The 22323-nt window shown below is 39.1% G+C and overlaps 1 protein-coding gene across 3 annotated transcripts in view; it reads left to right on the top strand.

Moving 5' to 3' along the window:
- Positions 1 to 20939, top strand: part of MYPN (myopalladin) — a 100986-nt gene extending 80047 nt beyond the window's left edge. For all 3 annotated transcript variants that reach the window (XM_041749452.1, XM_041749454.1, XM_041749451.1), the window contains 8 exons: positions 4950 to 5171; positions 6348 to 6497; positions 7383 to 7465; positions 9253 to 9379; positions 10673 to 10880; positions 12570 to 12735; positions 15488 to 15621; positions 18110 to 20939. In XM_041749452.1, coding sequence (XP_041605386.1) covers positions 4950 to 5171; positions 6348 to 6497; positions 7383 to 7465; positions 9253 to 9379; positions 10673 to 10880; positions 12570 to 12735; positions 15488 to 15621; positions 18110 to 18279 — 1260 coding nt within the window. In that variant the 3' untranslated portion in view covers positions 18280 to 20939. The remainder of the gene's footprint in view (positions 1 to 4949; positions 5172 to 6347; positions 6498 to 7382; positions 7466 to 9252; positions 9380 to 10672; positions 10881 to 12569; positions 12736 to 15487; positions 15622 to 18109) is intronic.
- Positions 20940 to 22323: the final 1384 nt, after the last annotated feature.

Here is a 22323-nt window from a genome sequence, read left to right as displayed (position 1 = left end):
AACATTGAAAGTAAACAAAACTCTGGTGTTAACTGAATGTCAGTTTCAGACAGAAAAACATTCTCTCCTTTGGGGCATAGACATCACTTACAAGCATCTGATGCAAAAACTGCTGCTTTTACTGACAAAGGGATAAGGCAAGGGGAAAGGGAGATTGCAGCATAAATTCAGTCCTGGGAATTCAAAGCCTGTGTGGATCAGTAGGACAACCTTTCTGCAAACAGTGTAGAAAGCACTTAAATTTAACTCCTACATATTGCTTTTGTTTGCAAATTTCTTTACAAAATCTGAGTCCCATCAGTTGTGACTTGGAATGACAATCTTGATTTATGTGTAATCAGGGTAGTTATCCTTGGGATAACCAACTCTTAGTTGTAAAGCACTACAAAAAGAGGTCAATTTCTGCTTTGGGGATGGTATACATCTTTGGTAACCGCTCAGGAATAAAGATTCAGTGCTTTAGCAATAGGCCGCGTACCCCTGTCACACAACTGCATGGTTTCCAACTGCATGTTCCTGTTTCCCATTTCCCAAATATTTGTGAAACCTTTATGGGAATTCCTTGATTTACAGCATTCTTATTTTGTTGCTGATTTGCAATTTATACATTATATACTTGGTAAATTAAACAAGTATGTCTAAAAAAGAATTTTTTTCTCCCAGTATCCCTTTGAATTTATTCAGTAGGACTATTTCTCCTGCTCTAGCAATATCAAACCTAAGGCAGTCAGTCTCAAAACAGTTTTGGCCCATTTAGTTCTTTAAGGTTCTATGGTAACTTTGTTGTGAAATACAGTCTTGACTCAGTAGTACAAAATTTCCAGTCCTTGTAGTAACCAACACTGTAATCCTTATTCAGAAATATAACACCACACACAAATACTCCCATCCATACCCCCACGCTGCAGAGACTGTTATAAATGGTGAACCTAAAAGCCAGGAAGGGAAGTATGGCCAGCTTCTCTCTTTTTTGCTTCCTCCTCCCCCACTTTACTACACTGTTCCACACTCCCTTTTCCAGCCACGGAGAGACAAAATCTGACCCCATAGTGGCTTTGTCTTGTATGTGGCCCATGTGTGCAGGATGGAACCCATCACAAGTCCTCTGCCCTGACACAATGCAGCTTGCCCAGTGACAAAAAGCTGCCTCACTCCTCGCTTTAGCTCTTTTAGGCAGGAGTCAGATATTAACCCATTGTAGAAAACAAAACAAGCTCTCCAGATGGATCCATTTAATCTCCCTTGCTGATCTTAAAGTGAAGGTAGGTACCCTTGGAGTAGAGGAGGAGGTAGGAGCTGCAGAGACACAATAACTTTTTCCAAAGTCCTCTCACTGGATCTTCCTCCTTGCTTCTTTGTAGGGTTCAGATCGTCTAGCCTGTCTGTAAGCACCTGCTTTTGAAATTTCTGGGGAATAGTTTGTCTACCAATTCACTTGTTTTTTTGATATCTAGCCCATCTTTGTGCCTCAATAAAAACTTCCAGTTAAGATCTGGTTGCTACTGTGTCCTCAGTACCTAGTTATGAGTAGTATTTTTTTAAATAACTCAGTGAGTGTTCTGTTTCCATCACCTCCCAATTTGCTATACTGATAAAATAATAAATATATAACCAATATGCATACCTTTATAGTAAAACAAAATGTGCATATTTTCATCATAGTGCTTCTGTAGTTCCTTGGATCAAATCAATTCAAATATTTATAAACTCCATAAAGTCAGGCCTCAACTTGGTCAAGTCAAGTTTGGAATACATGGAGACAATGTGGCATTTATATTCTCAGGCAGGCACTTGAGGCCTCATATATATCATCCATTGTATTCCTGAAGGTTAAGTATAATCATAACTTACCACTATGTATAATAACCCTTCTTTGGGAAAATTACTTCATACTTTTAAAATAGAATTTCAGGAATTCATCTCTCCCTATAATAACTCTGACAATCTATTTAGCCAGGAAGTTACCAGCCCTTACATGTCTGGCAGAAGCTTCAGGAAAGATGCTTTAATTTAGAGCAAGAGCTCCATTAGACAATGACTAGAGGTGTTATGGAAAGAACTGGGGGGAAAAAAAGGAAAGGACTAGGAATTTGGGGACTTAAATAAAATAAGATGAGAAGCCGTAGAAGGCTAAGACATCCCTCGTGCCACCCTCACAAAAACTCTGAGTTTCCTGAACTTTAGGATCAGTGAGTGAGGTTTGAGAACTATGTGAATTATTCTGTTTGGATGTAATTTTCAAAATAATAAATCCTCTATTTAACACCTACTTCATATGTAAGGGAATAAAATGACTCATTGGTTTTACTCCTCAGTATCCCAGAAAATAAACAAATGTGTTAAAAAGAAAAATAATATATAATCAGAAGCATAAATGCAATTCAAGAAAGAAGAAATATATATTCTTCATGTGATTTTAAACTGGCAAGTCTTCTCGGCCTTTTGGCTAAGATCAAGTGTAAACTGGCAAGACTAAAATATTTCACATTTGGGAGATCATTAAATGTATTTATGGAAAATATAGTCATTGTGTGAAGTATTAGATTGAAGCATATGAAATTCTATATTTTTGACCTACAAAAAGGTCAGCCTCGTTTGGTTTGGTCTACTAGGTAGCTGGAAGCTTTGTCAACTTTTTAAAAATTCCTATAATATATAAAATAGTCTTAATGCTTTTAAACTAGGTTTCAAATTAATGGAAGTGGACAAATTTTTACTTTAACTGGTTTGAATTATCTGATTAAGAATTAATAAGCTAACTGAAGATTAATCATTTTCTCTACCCTGAAGAGCTGTGGGTTTATTTTGCTTACCCACTGTGAGATGTGGCCAAGAAAGGAGGATTTAAAATTGGTTTCAAGAAATTGAAACCAAGAAACACCTGATTTCTGTATTTCTGTTTCCTAAGTTCCAATTCTACACAAATTCAGGTGATAATATGTATAAGATAATAACTAAAGGGCATGAGTAATGTGATTTAATAGCTTGAGAATACATTTTATGAGTCCTGAATGCAATCACTCTGCGTAAGACTGGAGGCAGATGTGTATCATCCATGTACTTCCGAATTCTATTTCAGGAACATCCTAGTGCTATCTCCGTGGTGTTCACCTAAATTATGAAATTGTGGTTAACTAGAGTCACAAGCTTAACAGAAGGTCTTACCTTCAGCCCAAAGCCATGGCTCAGGAGTCCTCAAAGATGCAGTTGGAACAAGTGATTGCCCCCATGTCATCCATGTATTCACTCATTCTTCAGATACTCACTGAGCATCTGCCACAAGGCAGACACCATTCCATGTTCTGTTGATATAGTGAGAAGCAAGATAAACAAGATCTTTGCACTTGTGGAGCTAACATTCTAACCCTTAGAGATATTCAGTCACTCAATCAATAAACAAACAAGAAATATACTAGATAGTAACCAGTACTGTGCAGAGAATTTGAATGGAGAGTTCATTTACATGAAGTGGACTGGGAAGGCTGCTTTGAGGAGGTGACATTTAAGCTTGATAGTATTCAGCAGGGAGAAGGAATGACAGGAATTCAGGATAAGTCCTAGATTCAGAGTTTAACTTGGTACACTCAAAGTGTGGTCTGAGGTCCTGTGGCAATCTGTAAGCTATCACCTCTCCACCTTGACATAAGTACAGAAACTGAGAGTAACCATTAAGAAATCTTCATAGCAGTTTGACAGAAAAATTTTAAATACCTATTAAATATAATAATTTTGCATGCCTCCTAAATTACATTTTTGCTCTGAATTCATTTTTATTTTACTTTATAAAACTATGCATTGGAAATTTTTTAAAACCTGGTTTTCACCAAAAATAGTGTGAGAAACACTGGCTTAACTACTTAACAATTGGATGAGTAGTGGCATGATTTCCTGATTTGGGGAAGAGCAGGGTAAGAACATTTCTGGGAGACAGAAACAAAATGTGTATTGTTTGGATGATGCTAAGTTTGAGATGCCCATTGGGTGCCCAAGCCATGATATAGAATCAATCACTGGGCATATGATTCTCATGATGTACAGTAGATCATCGAGTATATGAGTTTTGGGGAAAGCTCAGGCTTGAAGATATGGATTTGGGTCATCAGCATACAGAAGGTAATGAAGTTGTGAAATGGGATGAGACAACCTACCTAGGACTAGGAGCTCGGAAAGGAGACTGATAAGGAGCAGCTTAAGAAAGAAAAGGAAAACCAATATGGTGTTGTGAAAACAAACAGAAGAAAATATTTCAAAAAGGAGGAAGTAGCCATCTTTGCCTAATGCTGCTGAGGGGTCAGGTAAGAAAAGATTAGTAGCAATTGGATTTGGCAAATTTGGAGACCCTGACAATCTCAGTGGAACAGTGAGAACACAAGCCTCATTGGAGTATATTAGCAAAAGAGTGGGTAACAAGGAAATTATCCTGTAACAATACAAAATTACTTCAGGTAGGTTTGTTGTGGTAGGCATAGAGAGATGCAATGAAGATGGATGTGAAGTAAAAGATTTATTCAAGACAGGTTTCATCAAGTATACAGATGGGAACGTGCAGAATAGATAGGAAGTTGGTAATGGAGGCATGCATCAGAATGCAATTCAGAATAGTTTTTCCATATTACAAGATAAGAAGTTCTACATATTGAAATGGACATTAATACTAGAAATGGAAATTACATTCCATCTTCATTTCTCTACAGGATGCTACTGGGGCTCCATACTCAAGGTGAGGAATCAGGATTCACTAAGGCAGTTTGGGATTATAGTAGAGACATTGACATCTCCTTTAGTGCTCCATGGTGAGGAACTGGAAATGGAATATGTTTGGTTTATTGGGTTTCCATGATATATATTTAATATCTGAATCTAAAAAGTTCCATCCTCAAATTATACTCATAGTCATCCTCTTTATCACCCATAGAACTGAAATTGAAACATATTTGCCATTTTGACAGGAGTACAAAATTTCAAGCTTTGAGCAGAGGCTGATGAATGAAATAGAGTTTCGCTTGGAACGTACCCCTGTTGATGAATCAGATGATGAAATCCAACATGATGAGATCCCCACGGGCAAGTGTATTGCTCCCATCTTTGACAAAAGACTTAAGCATTTCCGGGTTACAGAAGGCTCTCCAGTGACATTTACTTGCAAAATTGTTGGAATACCAGTTCCAAAGGTAGGAGAAGATGACCAGTTGGTTGCCCAACCAACAACACAGAGCTGTAGACGGGTGCCTTAACGAAAGTTTTGTCAGATTCTAAGGAAGTATCTACAGAGGGAATAAAAACTACTGCCAGAAAACTAACAAAGCCCAGATAATTTTACTAAAAAGAGAGAGTCAGAGATAGGATCATTAAATAATTAGGCCAAAAATAAATCAGATTTATGGGTAAGTTAGAATTTTAATACAAGCTTAAAATAAACTTCTTAGTCATAATCTTCCATTTTGGGCTATTGATTCTCTCAACCACCGAACTCACCAAATTGATATTTTTCTTTTTACTTAACATTTATTGAATACCCACAAAGTGCCTGTTGTTGCACAAAGTGAGCTATATTTGTATTATGACTATTAGGTTGGTAAATGCTGAAAATGTCATATCGTTATTACTGGCTGCTGAAAAATCTTATGAGTCACCAGATTTTTTTGGCAGTCAGCTGAAAGAAGGATTTACACCTGGTATGGCTGTGGTAGGGGATCTCTCTGCTCTACTTTCAAAAACATTAGCATGGTGTTATCATGTATGGTTAGGTAACCAGGAAATGTGAAGAAGAACAGCTGCAGCCAGTATTTTAACCCCCTGTCTTTGAGATATCTCCTTGATACATGCAGAATTCAACATGAAAAATATACTTACTTAAATTTTAGCCAGATGAGAAATTTAACAAGTGACTCCTGGCTTCCTTCCACTTGGTATAATAAACCATACTATCCTTTCAAGTAAGGTGAGCTATTGTAGACTCTCAGATCTGTGACTGCAGAAGACTTGAGCTTGTAAACAAGATAATGGGAGGGGGGGGATTCACACTCCTGGCTTTCATTATTTTGCCTCTGAAGACATGTCTGGTCCTTGGGGTGGCTTTTTAAGTAATTATGAAGTACAACAGAAACAGTCAAAAGCTTGATCTTGATCCTAAATTATACAGAATTTTTGACTTATGTATTGTGTATGTACAAGTGCAGGAGCATATTATATAGTCATTTTTAATATATATTTTTCTAAGTGCTTTATAAGGGATGGGGCACTTGTAGAGATGACTATCAGTCCTTGCCTCACCCTATTTCCTACTTCATCATCCTCAAAAGATGTACAGAACAGTGTATGTTCTCCTCGATTAACTCTCATTGCAGGTTTACTGGTTCAAAGATGGGAAGCAGATATCAAAGAGAAATGAGCACTGCAAAATGAGGCGAGAAGGAGATGGGACATGCTCTCTGCACATCGACTCCACCACCAGTGATGACGATGGCAACTACACTATCATGGCTGCCAACCCCCAGGTGGAGAAGCAGGGTTCTGCGCTGTGCTGCACTCTGAGGAAGGAGAACTTGATGTCATTGTGAATGAGACCTTGAGAAGTGCCAATTACTAAGGATTGCTGAGGAAAATGAATGAGAAGCATTGTGATTGTGTGTAACTAGAGCACAGTATCACAGCTTAAAAGACCAGTTAGCCATTGATGGGTCACTCAACCCTTCAGCCTTTGTCAAAGGAGATTTGTAGTTCTGTTCACTATATCCCATATGTATTGGGCTAAATCATATGGTTATCAACTCATTCACTCTCTTGAAGAGTCTATTTGTTTTGTTCTTTAGAAAATAAGCAAATTACTCCAAAAAAAACTTGTCAATATTCCTCAAAATCATAATGTCTTTTTTTTTTTGGTAAATGCGAAAGCCATAATCTTTCACTTTCCTTTTCTGAATGAGATCAAGACTTAAAATTCCCCTAAAAGTCATGGTGGCAGAATAAATATCTTTAACCACGATTAGAATACAAACTATAGAACTATAATTTCTATTCTCACCCATTCTTCTTATTAAAAATGTTAGTTTTGAGGATAATCTCTATTAAGAAAAGTATAAAAGACTTGGCCACAGTCTCTGCATGTGGCTGCAGATAATGTTAAGTGCACAAGAATTCAGATTTGTTTACATCTGTGCTCTATTCATTTCTCAGCTCAAAATGAAAGTCTCCATAATATTCTTTAAATTCCTCCCTGGAATATTAACAGTGATCTAAGGAGTCATATTTTATTGTTTTCATTCCCACCCCCAAGTTTTTGTCCTCAGAATAGTTAGCAAAAGGTTCATAATGTTCCAGTCCAGAAAAAAATTATATAAATTGAAAAAAAAATGTGGAAATCTCTTATTTTTGTTTCTCAGGGGAGAATCAGCTGTTCAGGCCACTTGATGGTCCAAAGTTTGCCCATTCGCAGTCGACTAACATCTGCTGGTCAGTCTCACAGGTAAAGACAGTAAGAATCTCCCTTCTCTAGCTCCTCCCAAACATCTGCCCACCACAATAAACATCAAAGTATTGGTCTACAAATTGTTACATAAAGTGCAGTTCTGCACCTGTAGCATCAACATTCCTTGGGAGCCTGTTGTAAATGTGGAATCCCAAGCCCCACCCCAGCCTACTGAATCAGAAAGTGCATTATAGGGCAGCTCGGGTGGCTCAGCGGTTCAGCGCCGCCTTCAGCCCAGGGCATGATCCTGGAGACATGGGAATCGAGTCCCACGTCGGGCTCGCTGCATGGAGCCTGCTTCTCCCTCTGCCTGTGTCTCTGCCTCTCTCACTCCTTTCTGTGTATTCTCATGAATAAATAAATAAAATCTTGAAAAGAAATAAAGTACATTATAATAAAATCCCTAGGTGATTTGTAAGCACATTACATTTGAGATGCAGTGGTCTGTCATATACTCTTAATGGCTCAAAATTTGTAACCATCAGTAGCACCTGTGCAGATAATATATAAACCAGAGTCTTTGAATTAAATTACCATATTTTCTTTAATAAAACAGAAACTGGGGACGCCTGAGTGGCTCAGCAGTTGAGCACCTCTGCCTTTGGCTCAGGGTGTGATCCTGGAGTCTCAGGATCAAGTCCTATATCGGGCTCCCTGTGGGAGCCTGCTTCTCCCTCTGCCTATGTCTCTGCCTCTCTCGGTGTGTTTCTCATGAATAAATAAAATCTTTTAAGAAATAATACAACAGAAACTGTTAATGGGTATATGTATATAGGTCAAATATTTTTGTTGTTGTCCCCAGTATAACAATTGTCTTTAATATAGCAATTGGCTTTATTCCTCTCTGATTTTACTAACCGTTAAGAATTAAGAGCCTGGCTTCCCCTTGAGTCTTATGGTGCCATGAAGTCTTAGCAAAGCATTCCATAGTTGCTGACATGGATAAATTATATTTGACTTACCAAAGGAGCAAAAATAGTGACCCATGGTTCAGATACAGTATTTCATCACTGCTGCAACTATACCTTCTTCTTCATTTTTTTTCCTCAGGAACAGCTGTTACTGTTGGTCAGTCTTAACCAGTTTAAGTTCATGACCATCTTTAATGGTTTGCCATAATTTATAACCAGGTTAAATTTTATTACTCAGAGACACAGGGATTGCAGCTGCCTTGTTCTGGGTAATAAACAGGACTTGTCTTTTGGCTCTCATTTGAGATTCAGCTTGAATACTGATTTATTTGTTTATTTTGAAACTTTTGAACAACTGGTCAAAGCCAAGGCAAGGGGAGCTGAGCTACTTAACCCAGAATGACTTCAGAGAGAAAGAAGCTAAAGCCTGTTTATTACAGATCTCATAAGATAATCCTACAGTGTATGAGATGCTTACCACTTTGCTTTTTTACATAAGCTTCACACCATTATTTATTATTTTATTATTTGTTTACAACCTCCTTCCCCACCCCACCCCAAAAATATCTGTTCTCTGGACTCTATAACCAGGCCTAAATGCTTGCTGTTTTAAGTTTATAGATTGGAGGTTTTTTTGTTTTGTTTTGTTTAGATTGGAGGTTTTTTAAAGATTTCATTTACTTATTCATGAAAGACACAGAGACCTAGGCAGAGGGAGAAGCAGGCTCCCTGTGGGGAGCCCGATGTGGGACTTAATCACAGGACCCTGGGATCACACCCTGAACCAAAGGCAGACACTCAACCACTGAGACACCCAAGGGCCCCTATAGATTGGTTTCTATGTTTAATGCCTGAACATGCTTGTTTTTATAGAGGAAGGTCCAGAGTACAAGAAAGAGACAAAGAGCCCCTACAGGAACGCTTTTTCCGACCGCATTTCCTGCAGGCTCCTGGGGATATGGTAGCTCACGAGGGGCGCCTCTGTCGGTTGGACTGTAAGGTAGACTCTAATACCTATCTTTGATTCCAGCTCTGTTCACATTTTGCATTTGTTTTCTTGACTTATTTTTGTCTGTATTCGTTTTGTGTCTTGTTTTGTTTAGCGAAAGGGGGACTGGAGAAGGGAGAAAGATCACTTCTTTTCTCACAAGGCTTTTTCAGAGCATTTAATACCAGTCAAAAGAATTTCATGGAATTTTTAAGTTTCTATATCTTAATAAAATTACATTGGTATTGTATCAAATTAACTCTTCATCTGTAAAAGACAACCAAAAAGTGATATAATTCCCTGGAAAGTCTTTATTACTATAAAGCCAACAGTGTGATTTTTGCATCCTTGACGTGAATTTCTATGATATATATATATATATATAGATTGAAAAAATTAGTCATGAAAAGATGGCTCCAAGGTAGTTTATGAAAATGGGAGTTGGTTTCTCAGACTAATCAACATCCACCACCTTTAGCTATTCTACATGCTAATTCTTCAATCAGAAACTATGTTCAGTTGAGGAGCATGAATATCTCTCAGTATGAAGAGAGATTTAAGTCCTCTTCTATCCCAGACAAAGATGCAGAATGCTATGGGAATTTTAGATGCTAATTAGTAAAGGCTTGAGATTAAGCATCCGTGGAGTCCACTTCTCTAGGTGGTTCTTACTCTGCCAATGGCTGCCTAAATAATATTTGAGATTGATTGTTACTTCTTCCATCCTACACCCAAAATGATACCCATTCCAGGTCCCATCCCCAGAGATTCTGATTTAATATAGCAAGTGAACATTGAGATTTTCGAATGCAACCCACATGATTATAACACACAGCAAAGTTTGAGAATTCTAATTTAATGTCTTCCCTTTCCTTGGCTGCCTCTTGCTTATCATGTAAGCAATATATGTAAACAATATATATCCAAATATCCTGGCAACAGAGCTGCAGAATGTCTGCAGACACCAAGGGGGATGACATCCACACCGACAATGTAAGCAATATACCATCTGTGAAACTAACTCCGCAGGCCTTTTTTATCTATTCATTTAGTTTTTTATTTCTTATTTATGCTAATCTAGAATATATTCATCACTCAAATTGGGGTCAAAATCCTATACAGTTTAAATTAATTTGGCAATTCATCCAGCCCCTCTTGTCCTAATGCCCCTGAGGAGAGGTTCTTATCCACCCCATGATTTTTCTCACTATCTCTGGTGCCAGACGAGGATGAAGAATTCAACCACCAAATAAATCTGCCTGTCATCGGTCTGTCATTTGCCTCAGCTGTCCTGTTGTTTATTAGGTGAGTGGCTTACCGCCCCCAGAACTGACGTGGCTGCTCAATGGCCAACCTGTGCTACCAGACGCCTCCCACAAGATGTTGGTCAGGGAGACTGGAGTCCACTCTCTGCTCATTGACCCGCTCACTCAACGTGATGCAGGGACCTATACATGCGTTGCTACCAACAAAACCGGCCAGAATTCCTTTAGTCTGGAGCTCACTGTAGTAGGTAAGGTTTGCAGCTGGGACCCCTAACTCCCTTCAAAGTTATTGCCCAAATATGCACAGCCTCTGACACAATGCCTTAGTCCTTTGCCCAAGTTTAATCAAGTTAAACTTTAACCAAGCTTAATCTCAGTTTCTCCTTCGCTGTAGTAAGGACCATATTTTCTACATTGCTTTCAAAGACATATCAGTAAACACATAATGTGGTTTGTTGTGCATACAACATGTAAAAAATTGGAGTCATTGTAATAGTTAATCAATTAATTAGTATATTGACTACCAATAAATTCAAGTCCCTTGCCCCACAGTTCATCACTCCTGGAACATACCAGCATCTTGCCCCTACCCCAAGCATCTATGCCATTGCTTCACTGATCCTTCTACCTGGAATACCCTTCTTTGCCTAGGAACCTCCTAGTTACTCTCTAAGGCTTAATTCAAATGTCACCCCAGAGGCATATCCTCCTCTGTTTCCATAGCACTTAGAAAAGGAGGGACTCTTTAGAGTACTTGCAACCTTCCTGTAACTGCCTTCCATGTAAACTTTGCCTTCCTGAAGAGACTGTAAGCTTCTAAAGTCAGACATTTTGACTCTTTCTGTATATTTCCAGTTGTCTGACTCAGTGCCTGGAACATGCACGGTGCTCAACAAGTGTTAGTTGATAACTACACAAACGAACCTTTACCTTAGAAGATTATATAAACAAAACACTGTCATGCCTACAAATAAGGACAACAAGTCATCATCACTTGGTTGATACCAGCCCTCAAGGCAGGGGTCCAGACAGAATTAGATTTCAGAATACACGAATTCTAGTGCTGAACTTTCTCCCATGTTTGGCCCTTACCAGAAACCAGGTGGGGTTCAGCATGCTATCCTCTCTCTAGACTAGTGGCTGCTTACCCCATATATCCTTTTCTTTTTCTCACTAATTTTTTTCTTACCCAACAGAGTAGGAAAAGCTCATTCTACAAGGATATATTGATTGCAAGCTTTTACTTTTCCCCCACTATTTTGCCAATATTGACTCTGGAATCCTGATATATGAGGTATCTTTGCCTTATCTAGTTCTGGCCCCCTCTCATTAAAAAGTGTCCTTAGGAAGCATAATTTGCACTGTAATGTACTTCTGGGACGCCTGACTGACTTACTCAGAGGAGCATGCAACTCTTGGTCTCTGGGTTGTGAGTTCGAGCCCCACTTTGAGTGTAGCGATTATTTGAATAAATAAAACTTAAGAAAAAGTAGTATATTTCTTTTCTGTAGCTATAAACTTCTTCAAAATAAAAGTTGAGGGAAAATTAATATACCTTCTACAAAATAAACTCCTCTAGAAAATAAAAAGCATATATTCAGTACATAAAATCTATTGTTTTTCAAAACTAAAAAAAATTACTGCTGAGAATAAAAGAAACTTCTTAAATTTCACACCCACCATTCGCATCCCCTGTGAGCAACTCAGATCCCTTACCCTCTCATACAATATGCAAAGAGGTTCTCTCATGCCTTTTTTAATCACTTCCAGAGCTTTTGTCAAGGCAATGATCTTCACTTAGAGCTGTGAGAAGTGTTCTGAAGAGGAGGTAAAATGGGTAGGCGCCCACTCTGCTAAATTCCAGGGCTGTAATGAGTTTGAAGCATGAACCCCAGGGTACTTAATATTCAAACAAGGATGGCCCTTCTCTCATTCAGCCAAAGAGGTGAAGAAAGCACCTGTGATCCTAGAGAAGCTGCAGAACAGTGGAGTTCCTGAAGGCCACCCGGTGAGGCTGGAGTGCCGAGTGATAGGCATGCCGCCACCCGTGTTCTACTGGAAGAAGGACAACGAGACCATCCCTTTCACTCGAGAGAGAATCAGGTATAGTCTGCTCTCATGTTCAAAGGGACTTCCAAGCTCAGTAGGGCTTGCTGGGCACCCAAATAAGTCTGCTGTCTTTTAAATCTGGCATCTTTCACTCAGCATGATGCATTTGAGTTTCATCTGTGTTATTGTGCATATCAAGAATTTATTCCTTTTTGTTCCTGAAGGGTAGTCCATGTCTCAAAGTTTGGGGTTCTTTTAAAATATTTTATTTATTTACTTCTCAGAAAGAGAGAGCGCGCACAAGCAGGGGGAGCAGCAGGCAGTGGGAGAAGCAGGCTCTCTGCTGAGCAAGGAACCTGATGCGGGGCTCAATCACAGGACCCCAGGATCATGACCTGAACCAGAGGCAGATGCTTAACCGACTGAGCCACCTAGGCACCCCGAATGTCCTAAAGTTTTAAAACTTTAAATTTTGGGAGGATTAATTAGCAGGGGTTTTTATTTTAAATTCAGTATAGTTAACGTTCAGTGTTACATGAGTTTCAGGTGTACAATATAGTGGTTTAACAATTCTATACATTATTAAGTGCTCAAGATAAATTTATCCTATCACCTATTTCACTCATCCCTCTACTCATCTCCCCTCTGGTGACCATGTGTTTGTTTTCTACAATTAAGAGTCTGGTGTGTGTTTTGGTTTGTCTCTTTTTTCCCTTTGTTCCTTTGTTTTTTCTTAAATTGCACATATGAATGAAATATTATGATATGTCTTTCTCTGGCTGACTTATTTCATTTGGCATTATATCCTCTAGATCCATTCATGTTGTTGCAAATGGTAAGATTTTATTCTTTTATGGCTGAGTAATATTACACACACACACACACACACACACACACACACATCTTCTATATTCGTTCATCAACCTATGGACACATGGATTACTTCCATATCTTGGCTATTGTAAATAGTGCTGCAATAAACATGAGGGTATATATATCCTGTCAGATTAGTATTTTTGCTTTCTTTGCACAAAATCCCAGTCAGTAGTGGAATAACTGGATCATACAGTGATTCTGTTTTTTAATTTTTTGAGGAGCCTCCATACTGTTTTCCACAGTGGCCATACCAGTTTTTAGTCCCACCAAAAGTGCATTAGGGCTCTTTTTTCTCCATACCCTTGCCAATGCTTATTGTTTCTTGTGTTGGTTTTACCCATTCTGACAAGTGTGAGGTGAAATATCTTATTGTGGTTTTGATTTGCATTTCCCTGATGATGTGATGTTGAGCCTCTTTTCATGTGTCTGTTAGCCATCTGTATGTCTTCCTTGGAGAAATGTCTGCTCATGTCCTCTGCTCATTATTAAATTGGACTATTTGGCTTTTTGTGTGTTGAGTTGTATTAAGTTCTTTATATATTTTGGATACTAACCTTTTATCAGATATGTCATATGCAAATATCTTCTCCCACTCAGTAGGCTGTCTTTTAGTTTTGTTGATTGTTTCCTTTGCTGTTCAGAAGCTTTTTATTTTGATGTAGTCCCAATAGCTTATTTTTGCTTTTGTTTTCTTTGCCTCAGGAGATGTATCTAGAAAAATGTTGCTATGGCTGATGTCAGAGAAGTTACTGTCTGTGCTCTCTTCTAGGATTTTTATGGTTTCAGGTCTCATATTATGTCCTTAATCCATTTTGAGTTTATTTTTGCATATGGTGTTAGAAAGTGGTCCAGTTTCATTCTTTTGCATGTAGCTATCCAGTCTTCCTAACACCATTTGTTGAAGAGACTGTCTTTTCCCCATTGCATATTCTTGCCTCCTGTGTCAAGATTAATTTACCATACAATTGTGGGTTTACTTCTGGGCACTCTATTCTGTTCCATTAACCTATTGGTCTATATTTGTGTCAGCATCATACTGTTTTGATTACTACAGCTTTGTAGTATAACTTTAAATCTGTGATTGTGATACCTCCATTTCTGTTTTTCTTTTCAAGATTACCTCAGCTATTTGGGGTTTTCTGTGGTTCCATTCAAATTTTAGGATCATTTGTTCTAGTTCAGTGACAAATGCCATTGGTACTTTGATAGGGATTGCACTAAATCTGTAGATTGCTTTGGATAGTATGGACCTTTTAAGAAAAAGGAAGAAAGAAAGAAAGAAAGAAAGAAAGAAAGAAAGAAAGAAAGAAAGAAAGAAAGAAAGAAAGAAAGAAAGAAGAAAAGAAAAAACTGCAGGCCAATATCTCTAATGAACATAGATGCAAAAACCCTCAACAAAATATTGACAAGCTAAATCCAACAATACATTAAAAAAATCATTCACCGTGATCAAGTGGGATTTATTCCTGAGTTGCAAGGGTGGTTCAATAATCATAAATCATTCAATGTGATATATCACATAAACAAGAGAAAGAACAAAACCATATGATCATTTCAATAGATGCAGAAAAAGCATTTTACAAAGTACAACTTGTATTCGCGATAAAAATTCTCGACATAATAAGGGCCCATATATGAAAAACCCACAGCAGACACCATAATCAATGGTGAAAAACTGAAAGCTTTTCCCTAAGGTTAAGAATAAGAATAAGAATAATGTCCACTCTCACTGCGGGCAGACACTCAACCACTGAACCACCCAGGTGCCCTGATAATTGCTTTAATCTGATTGCCCTATCCCTCCCAGTAAGGTCAGGGAGAAGGGAAACACTGCACTGGTGGATTTGCCCCAAGAATTTCCCTGAGCCCTGAACTGCTCCAGGCCTTTTCTGCCCCCAGATACAATGGATATGTACTCTTTTTCCTCCAGTATGCACCAGGATACAACAGGCTATGTCTGCCTCCTCATTCAGCCAGCCAAGAAATCCGACGCTGGATGGTACACGTTGTCAGCCAAGAATGAAGCTGGTATCGTGTCGTGCACTGCGAGGTTGGATATATACGGTAGGTGTAATGTCTTCAGTGAAACATCTGTGTGTGATAGGCAGCTTTAAAAACATTTTTTTTAAGGATAGGCATGTTTCCATAATTGAATTGATTAGATTATATTTAGTGCTTAAACAATGGATTTTTAAAATCATTTCATCCTAATCACCTCAGGGCTTTTGTACACTTTTGCATTTTACTATGAGCTTAAGCTTCTTAAAAAATGTCTTTTAATACTAGAAATTACAGCTATATCAGAGTTTAACTGTGTTTGTGCTTCTGATCATCCAACATCTCTTGCTGTCTTCTTAATACCATGGGCCACCCACCCATTGGAACTCCCTCTCCACTGCCTGTCATTCCTCCCAGCCAAACCTGCCCCCAGCAGAATTTCCTGTCCTCATTCATTTGTTAATTCACTCTACAAATATTTATTGTGCCAGTCTCACAACCAGACTTATAATAGAGAGCTGTCCTAATAAAAATATCAAATGATGTTTGTATACTGACTTGTAATTTACAAAATGGTACCCTTTAGCCCTCCCAAAAAAGTATTGCAATTGTTGTCATTTAAATGTTGAGGAAATTGAGACTCGAAGTTTAAGTGTCTAAAGCCAGGATGCAAATCCAGGTTTTTGAATCTTTCCTTTGAGCCATGTTTCTAATTTTCAAAAGAATTTAACAACTTAATCTTTATTAATGTATTTATGTACCCTACTCCTCTCCTCTATACTTTTGACATTAACTGGTATTTTTGGAGACATATTCCTTAATTCAAAAGGGTGATTCTTTTTTTTTTTTCCTCTCCTTTAAATTTTTTTATTTTTAAAAAATAATGCAATAATTAATAAATTTCTTATTCATTACTGGTTCAACATGATTAACTAGAATAGCAAATAAGAGTCACTGTGCCTAGAATCTGAGGTCCCTGCTATTCATGAGTGCATACTAGGTATACCCCTTTTTTAGGACCATTACGGGAGGGACCTTGGCCTGCTATTTTCCTCCAATATTTGGAGGAAATATATTAACTTCCTGATTTTTCCCTTATCCTTGGACTTGAAAAGAAATTCAAATGTGAGGGAAGCTGACTCTAATGTTCTTTCCCCTGGTGAGGGAGGGCGAGAGAGAGGCCATTGATATATTTAACCTAACCTAAGTCCCTTATTCATTTCATCCACTTCACCATGACAGAGGGAAATAGGTCTCCAACTAAGAAACTCAGTACCATTAAGCCCTGAAACTGATAAGTCTTGTCCCAATCCTGCCCTCCACTTCCCAGTTCGGTTTTTCTGGGCTCACCTCTCTCGGGCTCCTGTCTCCATTGAGCAGCACCAACAATAGGGTGCTATTTCCTCAGTTGGGACCTGGGAGTGGAAAAGGGGGTTGGAAGAATTAGGCTAAAATCAATCCCCTACTCCCTCACCACCACCACCACCACCACTTCCTGCCTGTCTAAGGGATAGCAGGTAGGGTCCCCTCTCTCATCCAAAGTAGGACTTCTAACAGATGAGGTTAAAAGGTATGGAGCAGAGACTGGACTATTCACTGTGGCCTTACTGAGTGCCTACTCTTCAGTGAAATTGCTAGAAGTTTTGTCCTCACTTTCGTAGCTTTCAAAATTTGATCTTATCAATTCAGTCAGAGGTATTTAGACTCTAAAAAACTGAATAAGGAAATCAACAAAGGTCCAGTTTAAAAATCAGAATGCTAAATAGGTCCATAGCTTTCTAGGATCTGGAGCATCCATGTTCCCCACCTGGTGCTCCCCACTTCTCCACATCAGGGCCCCTGGAAACCTAAACAATCAGAAGCTTGTTTGACAATTTTTGAATCAGACACAACAGCAAAGACAAAGCAGTTTGGATGGATATTTCATTCAGACCGTGTTCAAGCCTAGGGACCACCTCTGCTAAAAACAGGGTCTCCTTTAGACGATGCTTGCTGAACATGGAAATTGTAACACATGCTCTTATGTCCCTGAACCACGGTTGATTGCACATAAGTTACTTTTCAGTCTCCTTGCTATAATTCATTAAAATCTGATTAGGGTGGTGGGTAGGTAGTGGTTGATGAGTGATTAGGGTATGGGATAGGTACTTCTCAGAGGTCTGGACCCATCTTTTGACTGCCATTACCTCAGGTTTCTTGTCGCTACTTTCTGAGGTACCTTCCCTTGAGAGCTTTCTACGCTGTCCCTGGGAGACCCCATGCTAGGTCAGTGTGAGGGGACCTAAGAGGAGATATTTTGACAATTCACCCTAGTCAGCCACTTTTATAGTCCCAGATTGTGGGTTTCGGAATTAGGAGTATAAGACATCACCAAGTGCAATTTGCCCATTCCTGGCAGAGAAGGAAAGATTTTATTCTTCTTTTGCAAATCACACATTTCAGACCCAGATATATTTCACAGCAAGTATTGGAATGAGAACAGAAAACATCCCCGCACTGTACCCACTAGATTGCATTCCTTTGATCGTAACATATTATTTGGTCCATTTCCCAGCTCAATGGCACCAGCAGATCCCACCACCCATGTCCGTCCGGCCCAGTGGCAGTCGCTACGGATCCCTCACCAGTAAAGGACTTGACATTTTCTCTGCCTTCTCCTCCATGGAAAGCTCAATGGTGTTTTCATGCTCTTCGCGGAGTGTAGTGGAGAGTGATGAACTTTAGGAATGTCTGGGTGCCAGCTGTGTACGGGGGCAGACTGTGGAGGGGGAAGGAGGACAAGCCAGACACAGTGGTTTCCAAGCAACTGGATTTGAGTAAGTTCTCATGCTGCTGGACCCTTGGCAAGAAGTGCTTTGAATAAGTCGGCTGTGGACTCTTGCAGTCTCAGCTGGGGGAAGGATTTGGGCTGTGCCTTTTAAAGATTCCAACAAAAATGTGAGAAGATGATACAGATGAACCAAAGATGTCATGAAGTCATCCACTGCTTTGGGAAAAAGCTAGCATGCTCCCCTGCCCCTTGCTATGTTAGGGATACTTAGGCCCTACTAGGAGCAATGAGGGGCCATATGCTTGGGCTGAAAGGGGTTAGACAGTAGTGACCTTAGGTATCACTAACTCACCAAACAATGCAAAGGAAAAAGGTGGGGAGGTCTCCATTGCCTGTCATCAATTACATCCATAGCAGTCACTTTGATGGATTCATTTAATCCGCTTCTACTTAGCCTTAAGAGATCATGCCATACAACTCACAGATGTGGAGAAGCACTTTTGATTTACTTATCCTGAGTGTACTGAGCCATATTATAAGGTGCCAAAATGTGCTTGAGCTACAAAAAAAAAAAAAATCACTGAAACACTCAATATTGCACAGTGCACTTGTTCTATAGCCAAAACAAGGCCCCATTAGTCTGTCTACACCATTTTCTTTTGGATATAATGGTGAGTGGTTTTTCTTTCTGACTTTATACATCCTAAATTCTAGAATGAAAAGGTTGTTAGTAAACAACCAAAAAGAAATCTGTGGGGTCACTTTTAAAACGACTAGCTTCAGTTGCCCTTGCAAAATACATAAGAGTTGTCATCATTTGTCACTCCTCTCTCCCCAAAAGTCTGGAAGTGTATGAGGCAGTGAGGGAGGAAGAGATGCAAACAAAGAGAGGAAGTGATTGGAGAATGTTGTTTTTCACTTGCCCTAGAAGAGCAGTGGGTGTGGAAGGAGAGGTCTTTAATAGGTATGAACTGTTTTTGAGGTCATTCGTTTGCATTTTCTATATAGAAAATATCATGCTAACCAGGAAAGTGGAAGGAAAAGGGAATATGCATCTTTATTCTAAGCCACCTATTCAAAACCTGCCTCTTAAGGATTTTTAGACAAGTTCACTGCAATTATCCCCAGTGCCTAAATGAGTGCTTAGCACCACATAGACATTCAATAGATATTTGTTGGATGAATGAATCTTATATTAGAGAAATCTGCAATTTGTACAGCGCCAAAAATTGCCCTGGGAACGGTCATCACAGCACAGTGTGCTCCAGACCCACTTGTGAAATGAATTGGAGATGTCTGTTACCATCCTTATGCCCAAGTGTCTGGTGTTCTCAGGCACCCTCAGGTGGCATCTTACTCAAATGAACAAATAGAGTAATTGTTTAGAAAGGCTTGAAATTTTCTTCACTTCGAGGCAAGGATTTCCAGTACAAAAAAAAATAAATTCATTCACTCAAAAGAATCATTTGTGTGTCTACTCTGTATAAGATGCTATGCTAGAGACTTATGAATAAGACACAGTCCCTGACCTCAGGGAGCTTACAATCTAGTACGGGAGGTAAGATGTAAGGCATAAAGAGTGCTGCTTTGGGAGGGCGGGAATCTATTCTTTATCAAATAGAAGTTTCTAGTACTTTCCATCTGATATATTTTATGACTCTAAAATCATCTTAGTATTTTCAATCCTTATTTCTTAATGAGATAAAATGCCATAGGTTACATCCTTAAGAAGTAAAGTTTTCAGTCAATTATGCAGTGAAACTATTAGATTTGGTTTCCTTTTTTCATGTATTCAGGAACAATACTAAAAATACAGGTAACTGTAATGAAATAATATATGTTTCAGACAGAATGCATCCTATAAAATGTTCTGTTTCCACATTGGCTTCTACTATGAAATATCTTCTAGCCAAAGAGACCTTTCTAACTGCAGACTTGTCCCTTCACAGTCTACACTTGAACTCCCCATCACATCTGTTTCTGTAAACCCTAAAGAGTCCTCCCAAGAAAGGATATTTTTCTCCTCTATATGTCTTCAATTTCCGAATACTTTTTATCTGCTGCCTTTCAGGGTCCAGCAGAGAATTAGGATAAATATTAAATTTGGCCACTAGATGGCGCTGTCTAACCTAAAATATAAGAAACCTAAAAATTCCTGAAAGTGCAGGTACTGGATTATGTCAATGCAGGATTTCTGAACCTTAGCATTACTGACATTTTGGGGTGGATGATTCTTCATTGCAGGGGACGTCCTGTGCAGTGTAGGATGTTTGGTAGCATCATTGGCCTCTAACTAGATGCCAGTAGTATTGTGGCCCATCCCCAGGTTGTGGCCACCCAAAGTCTCCAGATAGTGCCATATGATTCCTAGGAAGCAGAATCCTCCACTGTGTTGCACATGAATCAGTGCCTTGCTCTTAGAATTCCATTAGAAGTCAATTATGATGAGGGATACTTATATAAGAAATTTGGGTTCTGCTGAATATATTTGGACTCAACATATCCAAAATCAGATTCATCATCTTCCCTTTCATAAACCATTCTTCGGCCTCGCTTCATGATTTCTATTAATGACACTATCACATTCCTAGCAATCCAAATAAAAAGCAACCAAGTCATTTTTTGCTTCCTCTAGCCAATCGATTAACAGATCCCTTTAATTCTAACTCAATTACTTCTTTTACATTCATCCTGTTCTTTCCATCCTGCTGTAGTTCTCCAGTACAGACTTGCATTACTTTGTTAATTTCCCTCAATATTTCTGACTTCAACCATAATAAAGGACTTCTAAGTGGCCTTTCAGCCTCAGTTCCTGCCATTTCTCCCACTCAAATCTAGCCCAGATCCATGTCAGCTTTTTCTTCCTGAAGTACTGCCCCACTCATATTATTCTCCAATTTCAAACCCCTATTCACTTCCTGGAGCCAAATCAGGTACCAGCTCTTCTGCCCTGTGATATTCAAAGCCTGTTCCAATATGATCCCAAAGCTTTTCAACCCATTCCTCAGAAAATATACCCAGTATGGCAGCAAACACGGGCCCTTGCTTTCCAGCTACATGACTCTCTTTGGCTCTACCTGGAAGGTCCTCTCCCCAACCTCCACCTATGGCAATCTTATCTGTTCCAATCCATCTGAAATGCCACTGCCTCTGCAAAATATTTTCTGATCCCCCAGGCCCCACCCAAATACAGTTCTACTTTCTTTGAAAACTTATAGCAAGTTTCTTGAATCTGGAAGAAGATGACCTTGTGTAGTATTTTATACAAAACATAGCCTCTATATACTTGCCTGCCCCCTCCCCTTGCACTAGCCAGTCTTGCCCACACTAGGTTTTAGCTACTGCTGGTATGGACTGTGTCAAAAGTTTGTTATGTACCTTATACAGAGTAGGTGCTCAATAAATATTCATTGACCTAAACTGAACTTTAAAATTCAGTTATGTAAGTCAGTATGTTTCTATATAGTGAATTGAGTCTAGAGCAGTGGTTCTTAACCTGGGCTGCATATCGGAATCTCCTGGGGAGCTTTAAAAAAAATCTCAATACCCAGGCCCAAACCCCAAATCAAACCCTGAATTGTGGTATAAGCATCAGTATTTTTTAAAGCTTCCCAGGTGATTCCAAAGAGCAGCAAAGATTGAGAAGAATAATTTCAGCACTCACCCGGAAAAGTCCGGAGGGATGCAGATGACATAAAACTGTAGTTTTGGCCCTGGTGAAGAATATAACTTCCCCCTTGTGGCACATGCAGAGCATGCCTAGAAAGTAGAAATAAACACATGCTTTGGCCTTCTTAGACTCTACTATTTTGTGCAACATGTAGCATCCGTGAAGCCCCCAGAGGAAGCTCAAATATCTGCAAAAATGGACCAGGGAAAGAGGGAAAGTTGGTGTAATTTGTCTGGCCCTTTGTTCCTAAAAGCCATACAGGTTCCATAAGCACTCTTCTCTCCAAACAACTTGAAGGGCTTTTCATAACTTGATTAGTCATGGAAAT

The sequence above is a fragment of the Vulpes lagopus genome, chromosome 3 (genome assembly GCF_018345385.1).
Source record: "Vulpes lagopus strain Blue_001 chromosome 3, ASM1834538v1, whole genome shotgun sequence".
NCBI lineage: Eukaryota > Metazoa > Chordata > Mammalia > Carnivora > Canidae > Vulpes > Vulpes lagopus.
This window is presented reverse-complemented; position numbering and strand designations above follow the sequence as displayed.